At 48.2% G+C, this 9,171-nt stretch overlaps 1 protein-coding gene across 3 annotated transcripts in view; it reads right to left on the bottom strand.

Annotated features, from left to right (window-relative positions):
- LOC138364267 (uncharacterized) overlaps positions 1-9,171 on the bottom strand; it is a 405,233-nt gene that overhangs the window by 55,490 nt on the left and 340,572 nt on the right. For all 3 annotated transcript variants that reach the window (XM_069323768.1, XM_069323769.1, XM_069323770.1), the window contains exons 2-4: positions 8,856-9,055; positions 4,259-4,646; positions 3,418-3,587 (exon numbers count right to left, since the gene is read on the bottom strand). In XM_069323768.1, the coding sequence (XP_069179869.1) occupies positions 3,418-3,587; positions 4,259-4,646; positions 8,856-9,055 (758 nt within the window). The remainder of the gene's footprint in view (positions 1-3,417; positions 3,588-4,258; positions 4,647-8,855; positions 9,056-9,171) is intronic.

Genomic DNA, 9,171 nt, shown 5'->3' on the forward strand with positions numbered 1-9,171 from the left:
CTCGTTGTCGTTCTCTGAGTACCTGTCCTCACCCATTTTAAGCTTCATCATCTGTTCTTTCACTGTTGTTTTCCTCCAGATGTGGCTGTGGGGCAGTTTTTGTTCGGTCTTGGCTTTATTTGCTGTATCATTTTCATACTGTCTCTCTGCTTCTCTTCTCACACTGACATAATCATTCCTGGCTTTCTCGTGATTCTCTGGTGTAATGATTATCACCATTACGCCTCTCTGCTTTTTTGGTGTTCTGTTATTTCGGAAGTTCCTCCACGCCCTTACGTTTAGTTCCTTTGCTTCAATACATGCACAATTAAACCATGGATTCTACTGTTGCTTCTCATTTTCGTCCTTTTGGGCTGGGATGAAACAGTTTACTGCCTCCTGACACTTTTGGGAGACATAGTCCATCATGTCTTGTACAGACTTAGTTCTGAGGTCTGTGTCAAATGGTATATTCCTTAGGAAACTTCTCATCTCATAATTCCCCTTTCGGTACGCCAGCCCTTTATTTCCTAGTTTTTTTGGGGGGGGGGGAAATAAATACTAGCTTTGCCAGGTACTCAAAGATCAATACACTGTGATCACTCATTCCTAAGGGTGCTTCCAACTTAACTTCCCTTATATCCGACTCATTTAGGGTAAATATCAGATCAAGCAAGGCTGGTTCATCCCCTCCTCTCATTGTTGTCGGTCTTGTCAGTTGCCATGTCCAGCAGCTTAGCTCTCCATGTGTCTGGTCCTCCATCTATCTTCCCGTAGATGTGTGTATGCTGGAGTGTGTGTGTGTGTATGTGTATGCGGGAGTGTGTGTGTGTGTGTATGCGGGAGTGTGTGTGTATGCGGGAGTGTGTGTGTATGCGGGAGTGTGTGTGTGCGGGAGTCTGTGTGTGTATGCGGGAGTGTGTGTGTGTATGCGGGAGTGTGTGTGCGCGGGAGTGTGTGCGTGTGTATGCGGGAGTGTGTGTGTGTATGCGGGAGTGTGTGTGTGTGTATGTGTATGCGGGAGTGTGTGTGTGTATGTGGGAGTGTGTGTGTGTGTATGTGGGAGTGTGTGTGTGTGTGTGTATGTGGGAGTGTGTGTGTGTGTGTATGCGGGAGTGTGTGTGTGTGTATGCGGGAGTGTGTGTGTGTGTGTATGCGGGAGTGTGTGTGTGTGTATGCGGGAGTGTGTGTGTGTGTATGCGGGAGTGTGTGTGTGTGTATGCGGGAGTGTGTGTGTGTATGCGGGAGTGTGTGTGTGTATGCGGGAGTGTGTGTGTGTGTATGCGGGAGTGTGTGTGTATGCGGGAGTGTGTGTGTGTGTATGCGGGAGTGTGTGCGTGTATGCGGGAGTGTGTGTGTGTGTGCATGCGGGAGTGTGTGTGTGTGTGTATGCGGGAGTGTGTGTGTGTGTATATGCGGGAGTGTGTGAGTGTGTGTATGCGGGAGTGTGTGTGTGTATGCGGGAGTGTGTGTGTGTGTATGCGGGAGTGTGTGTGTGTATGCGGGAGTGTGTGTGTATGCGGGAGTGTGTGTGTGTATGCGGGAGTGTGCGTGTGTATGCGGGAGTGTGTGTGTGTATGCGGGAGTGTGTGTGTGTGTATGCGGGAGTGTGTGTGTGTGTGTATGCGGGAGTGTGTGTGTGTGTATGTGGGAGTGTGTGTGTGTGTATGTGGGAGTGTGTGTGTGTGTGTGTATGTGGGAGTGTGTGTGTGTGTATGCGGGAGTGTGTGTGTGTGTGTATGCGGGAGTGTGTGTGTGTGTATGCGGGAGTGTGTGTGTGTGTATGCGGGAGTGTGTGTGTGTGTGTGTATGCGGGAGTGTGTGTGTGTATGCGGGAGTGTGTGTGTGTGTGTATGCGGGAGTGTGTGTGTGTGTGTGTATGTGGGAGTGTGTGTGTGTGTATGTGGGAGTGTGTGTGTGTGTGTGTATGCGGGAGTGTGTGTGTGTGTATGCGGGAGTGTGTGTGTGTGTGTATGCGGGAGTGTGTGTGTGTGTATGCGGGAGTGTGTGTGTGTGTATGCGGGAGTGTGTGTGTGTGTATGCGGGAGTGTGTGTGTGTGTGTGTGTGTGTGTGTGTGTGTGTGTGTGTGTGTGTGTGTGTGTGTGTGTGTGTGTGCGGGAGTGTGTATGCGGGAGTGTGTGTGTGTATGCAGGAGTGTGTGTGTGTGTATGCGGGAGTGTGTGTGTATGCGGGAGTGTGTGTGTGTGTATGCGGGAGTGTGTGTGTGTGTGTGGGAGTGTGTGTACTCACCTAATTGTACTCACCTAATTGTGCTTGCGGGGGTTGAGCTTTGGCTCTTTGGTCCCGCCTCTTAACTGTCAATCAACTGGTGTACAGATTCCTGAGCCTACTGGGCTCTGTGTGTGTATATGCGGGAGTGTGTGTGTGTATGTGTATGCGGGAGTGTGTGTGTGTATATATGCGGGAGTGTGTGAGTGTGTGTATGCGGGAGTGTGTGTGTATGCGGGAGTGTGTGTATGCGGGAGTGTGTGTGTGTGTATGCGGGAGTGTGTGTGTGTGTGTATGCGGGAGTGTGTGTGTGTGTATGCGGGAGTGTGTGTGTGTGTGTATGCGGGAGTGTGTGTGTGTGTGTGTATGTATGCGGGAGTGTGTGTGTGTATGCGGGAGTGTGTGTGTGTATGCGGGAGTTTGTGTGTGTGTATGCGGGAGTGTGTGTGTGTGTATGCGGGAGTGTGTGTGTGTGTATGCGGGAGTGTGCGTGTGTATGCGGGAGTGTGTGTGTGTATGCGGGAGTTTGTGTGTGTGTATGCGGGAGTGTGTGTGTGTGTATGCGGGAGTGTGTGTGTGTGTATGCGGGAGTGTGTGTGTATGCGGGAGTGTGTGTGTGTGTGTGTGTGTGTGCGGGAGTGTGTGTGTGTGTGTGTGTGTGTGTTTATTAGTTGTGTTTACTAGTTGTGTTTTTGCGGGGGTTGAGCTTTGCTCTTTCGGCCGGCCTCTCAACTGTCAATCAACTGTTTACTAACTACTTTTTTTTTTGTGTGTGTGTATGGGAGTGTGTGTGTGTGTGTGTATGCGGGAGTGTGTGTGTGTATACGGGAGTGTGTGTGTGTATGCGGGAGTGTGTGTGTGTATGCGGGAGTGAGTGTGTGTGTATGCGGGAGTGTGTGTGTGTGTGTGTGTGTATGCGGGAGTGTGTGTGTATGCGGGAGTGTGTGTGTATGCGGGAGTGAGTGTGTGTGTATGCGGGTGTGTGTGTGTGTATGCGGGAGTGTGTGTGTGTGCGGGAGTGTGTGTGTGTGTATGTGGGAGTGTGTGTGTGTGCGGGAGTGTGCGTGCCCGTAAGATTATCACCATTAAGCCTCATCAGTATAACCACAAACATTCAAGGCTAAGCCACCCCCCCTCCCCCCCCCCTCCTCATGTAGGATGAGGGGGGGGGAGAGGGGAGAGGGGGTGTGTGGGAAGGACATATGTACCTGTGGGAGGAGGGGCGTGTGGGCGTAGTGGATGAGAGGAAACGGCAGCTCATTGGTGAGGAGAGCATTAGTGTGGGCGTTCCCCACAGCGGCGCCCACACCGCCCACCACCATCTCCACATCTTCCCACGGGTCATCCAGCGACCTCCGGCCACGCCCCGCCTCGCCATCTGTGGGCAGCGAAGGCATTAAGTCAATTTTAAAATATACATCTCCTGGTATAAACAGTATTGGGTATAAACATCATACACAGATATACAGCGACAGTGGAAGACTGGACATGCGGGCGGTGATGGGGAGGGCCCCCGTACCCATCAATATATTCAGCTGCTCTGAAATTGTTATTTCACTTCTACTCTGCCTTTGAGAATGTTGACAAGGGTCAAGGGAACGCATCGCTTAGCGTCGGACCGCAATAAAACTGTCAAAATGAACTTTCATGAGTTTGTTTTTCTAACTTCTTTCTCAACTGAAGAAAAACAAGAAAGACTGCTACAAAAATATACTAATGTGCATATATATATATATATATATATATATATATATATATATATATATATATATATATATATATATATATATATATATATATATATATATATATATATACCATTAAGAATTTGAAATGACCCGACCAGGATTCGAACCCATGATGGCCAGGATAGCCAAGACTATCATTGATGAGGTGGTCACAATACTGTGTACGTTTAGGAGGTGATCCTGAGCAGCATGGATTCGAACCCTTCGTCGGGAGATTATTGAATGATAAAATAGCATTAGAGATATTTTGACTCGAAGAGACACGCGTCTAAAGACTCAATTAACCTGCATAGTTCCTTACCTGTTGTTGTTGTGTTATTGGCTGTGTGACGAGCGAACCGCTTGTAGTGGGCGGAGGACTTGCGGTGGGCGGTAGCGGCCTTGCTGTGGGTGTTCCTGGAGTGGGCGTGGTGTGGGCGGGAGAGGTTGAGGGCGGCCAGGCCCAAGGCGGCCAGGTCCAGGATGGCGGAGTCGCTGCTGTAGATGAGGAGCAGCGGCCGGCGCTCCGTCCCAGACTTGGGCGGGAGTTTTGAGGGCGTCTTGCCCACCCCTTGATCGTCCGCCCCCGGCCCGTTGTACCGCCCACGCTTCTGCTCCTCCACCCGCACGCCCACACGCCCACGATGAGAGCCTCCTGCACCACCGCCGCCACCTATTGCCTCCTTCACCGCCCGCGTCACCTCCACCTCCTGAAACAAACATACGTTCATACATAAAATACATCACTATAATACATTCATACATACAACATCATGACTGGAAAATTTCGAACAATAATAACATGAACTTCACCTCTAGACATAATAAACCAAACCAACCCCGTCAAAGTAATTTTCGAAATTTTCCCAATATACAATGTGTTGCCCAGTTCTTAAAATAGGGGTCCACGCTTTATGAGCCACGTCCATCCCTAAAATTACAAGAGAAATCGAGTCTTCATTACTGAAAATTACTCGCTATTTTCCTAATGGGAGGAATACCGAAAAATTCAATTATGGGAATATCGTTAAAATAATACAAAAAATTATGTTCCGCAGCAGTAAAATATTTATAATTTTAATATTATGAATATTATTATTGGATTATATATTTATTTCACACACACACACACACACACACACACACACACACACACACACACACACACACACACACACACACACACACACACACACACACGGGAGGGCTTGATAGAATTCTACGACTAGCTGACAAAGATTAAGCAAGAAAGAGAAGGCTGGGCGGACTGCATTTTCTTGGATTGTCGGAAAGCCTTTGACACAGTACCGCATAAGAGGCTGGTACATAAGCTGGAGAGACAGGCAGGTGTAGCTGGTAAGGTGCTCCAGTGGATAAAGGAGTACCTAAGCAATAAGAAGCAGAGAGTTACGGTGAGGGGTGAGACCTCCGATTGGCGTGAAGTCACCAGTGGAGTCCCACAGGGCTCTGTACTCGGTCCTATCTTGTTTCTGATATATGTAAATGATCTCCCGGAGGGTATAGATTCATTTCTCTCAATGTTTGCAGACGATGCCAAAATTATGAGAAGGATTAAGACAGAAGAGGACTGTTTGAGGCTTCAAGAAGACCTAGACAAACTGCAGGAATGGTCGAACAAGTGGTTGTTAGAGTTTAACCCAACCAAATGTAATATAATGAAGATAGGTGCAGGGAGCAGGAGGCCAAATACAAGGTATTATCTGGGAGAGGAAATTCTTCAGGAGTCAGAGAAAGAAAAAGACTTGGGAGTTGATATCACGCCAGACCTGTCTCCTGCAGCGCATATCAAGAGGATAACATCAGCGGCATATGCCAGGCTGGCCAACATACGAACGGCATTCAGAAATTTGTGTAAAGAATCATTCAGAACTTTGTATACCACATATGTCAGACCAATCCTGGAGTATGCAGCCCCAGCATGGAGTCCGTATCTAGTCAAGGATAAGACTAAACTGGAAAAGGTTCAAAGATTTGCCATCAGACTAGTACCCGAGCTGAGAGGTATGAGCTACGAGGAGAGAGTACGGGAATTAAACCTCACTTTGCTGGAAGACAGAAGAGATAGGGGGACATGATCACCACATTCAAGATTCTCAAGGGAATTGATAGGGTAGATAAAGACAGGCTATTTAACACAAGGGGCACACGCACAAGGGGACACAGGTGGAAACTGAGCGCCCAAATGAGCCACAGAGATATTAGAAAGAACTTTTTTAGTGTCAGAGTGGTTGACAAATGGAATGCATTAGGAAGTGATGTGGTGGAGGCTGACTCCATACACAGTTTCAAGTGTAGATATGATAGAGCCCAATAGGCTCAGGAACCTGTACATCAGTTGACTGACGGTTGAGAGGCGGGACCAAAGAGCCAGAGCTCAACCCCCGCAAGCACAACTAGGTGAGTACATAAAGCGGAAATGGAAGTTTGAAGACCTGGGAAATCGGGGCACCAATGAGAGCACAAGCTCCATACATGGAACTCTGACAGCAGATGGGAGGAAGATTGTGATCTTGGTAATCTACAATCCCCCACCAAACAGTAGAAGACCCAGGCAGGAGTATGATGACAACAACAAGGCATGTATAGATGAACTGCAGAAGGCAGCAACACTAGCTCACAGAATGAGAGCGAAGCTGCTGATCATGGGGGACCTAAATCATGGAGAGATAAATTGGGAATCAAAGAATCCGCATGCAGGGGACGAAACGTAGGGAGCAAATTAACAAATCCACAAGGGCCGTGACGAGGATTCGAACCTGCTCCGGATGCCGGGAGCATCCCAGACACTGCCTTAATCGACTGAGCTACGACAGGGTTAAAGGGTTGAAACCGAAGTTCTACTGAACTTACTGCATCCCGTAGCCTCTCCGAGGCAACCGGGGGGGGGGGGGTTGTGTAAAAGCCTGGTTTGTGTGTGGTGGGGAGCAAAGTTCGTAGATGTTATAGACAGGAATTTCCTAACACAACATGTGAAGGAAGACACAAGGGAAAGAGGAGGAGATGCACCGAGCCTATTAGACCTGATTTTCACCCAGAACGTAGAAGACATCGAGAATTTGGAGCATGAAATACCTCTAGGGGCCAGCGACCATTGTGTCCAAGTCTTTGACTACATGATGGAACTCAAACTTGTGACCATGGGACAAGAGGTCTGGGAAAGGAGAGTTGACTACAGGAGGATAAGGGACTGTCTGGGAGAAGTGCAGTGGGAGGAAAAGCAGTCCAAGATATGATGGACCTAGTCATACGGAAATGCCTGGAGGCCGAAGAGAGATTTATACCAACAGTAAAGGGGAAAAAATAAGAGGGAATATAATAACCCATGGTTTAATAGACCGTGTCATACTCTGACACTGAAAAAGTTTTTTCTAACGTCTCTGTGGCTCATTTGGGTACTCAGTTTCCACCTGTGTCCCCGTGTTCGCGTCCCACCCGTGTTAAACAGTTCATCTTTATCTACCCTGTCAATTCCTCTGAGAATTTTGTAGATAGTGATCATGTCTGCCCTTACTTTTCTGTCTTCTAGTGTCGTGAGGTGCATTTCTCGCAGCCTCTCTTCGTAACTCATGCCTCTTAGTTCTGGAACTAGTCTAGTGGCATTTCTCTGAACTTTTTCAAGCTTCGCCTTGTGCTTGACCAGGTACGGGCTCCATGCTGGGGCCGCATACTCCAGGATTGGTCTTACATATGTGGTATGCAAAGTTCTGAATGATTCCTTACACAGGTTCATGAAGGCTGTTCTGATGTTAGCCAGTCTCGCATACGCCGCAGATGTTATTCTTTTGATGTGGGCTTCAGGAAACAGGGTTGATATCAACTCCTAGATCCTTCTCTCTGTCCGTTTCATGAAGGACTTCATCTCCCATTCTATATCCTGTGTCTGGCCTCCTGTTTCCACTGCCTAGTTTCATTACCTTACATTTACTCGGGTTGAACTTTAGTAGCCATTTGTTGGACCATTCATGCAGTCTGTCTAGGCCATCTTGTAGTCTCATACGGTCTTCCTCCGTCTTAATCCTCCTCATAATTTTTGCATCATCAGCAAACAATGAGAGGAATGATTCTATACCCTCTGGAATATCATTTACATATATCAGAAACAATATGGGTCCAAGGACTGACCCCTGCAGGACTCCACTGGTGACGTCTCGCCAATCTGAGACCTCACCCTTCACACTGACTCGCTGTCTTCTGTTACTCAGGTACTCCCTTATCCAATGGAGTACCTTCCCTTTCACTCCTGCCTGCATCTCCAGCTTTCGCACTAGTCTCTGGTGTGGCACTGTGTTATTATTCCATTATTCACAGATCACAGGAAAATGAACATAAATATTGTTCTAGTCTTACTTTGGTCACAATAACATAAAACAGACAATTCTTCAACAGCTTCAAAGGCTTTCTCAACCTCCGCCACTTTCTCCAAGTACATGGCTAACTAATCTATTTTTTTTTATTTCACACAAGTCGGCTTCTCCCATCAATCAGGGGACCACCCACACGCTAATGGTAGACAATTATATTATTTCTATGACACAGAGTGAGAGAAAAGGAGAGAGAGAGAGAGAGAGAGAGAGAGAGAGAGAGAGAGAGAGAGAGAGAGAGAGAGAGAGAGAGAGAGAGAGAGAGAGAGAGAGAGAGAGAGAGAGAGAGAGAGAGAGAGAGAGAGAGAGAGAGAGAGAGAGAGAGAGAGAGAGAGAGAGAGAGAGAGAGAGAGAGAGAGCGAGAGAGAGAGAGAGAGAGAGAGAGAGAGAGAGAGAGAGAGAGAGAGAGAGAGAGAGAGAGCGAGAGAGAGAGAGAGAGAGAGAGAGAGAGAGAGAGAGAGAGAGAGAGAGAGAGAGAGAGAGAGAGAGAGAGCGAAAGCGAGAGCGAGAGAGCCCCACATCCCTACCTCCCCTTACCTTGGTGCCGGGCTGGATGTCGACGGTCATGACGGGGGCGTCGGGCGTGGTGTCGTCGTGAGCGTGGCGGAAGAGATAGAGGAATAGCCTGGCGGGTCGGCGAGGAGAGAGCAGGTGGAGCCACGCCCCCAACACGTGCTCATCAGCTGATCCCGGCACATTGTAAACAAACAACTCCTCCCCGTCATCTGCTCCTTCCTCTGCCAGGGAGAGAGAGAGAAGGAGGGGCGTTATTCACCGTAATTCGTACTGGTTATTGTAAGGTGTCGTTAGTCTTATTGATGTTGTTATAAGTGGTCTATGTTGATGTTGTTAT

This window comes from Procambarus clarkii, chromosome 13 (genome assembly GCF_040958095.1).
Source record: "Procambarus clarkii isolate CNS0578487 chromosome 13, FALCON_Pclarkii_2.0, whole genome shotgun sequence".
Taxonomy (NCBI): Eukaryota; Metazoa; Arthropoda; class Malacostraca; order Decapoda; family Cambaridae; genus Procambarus; species Procambarus clarkii.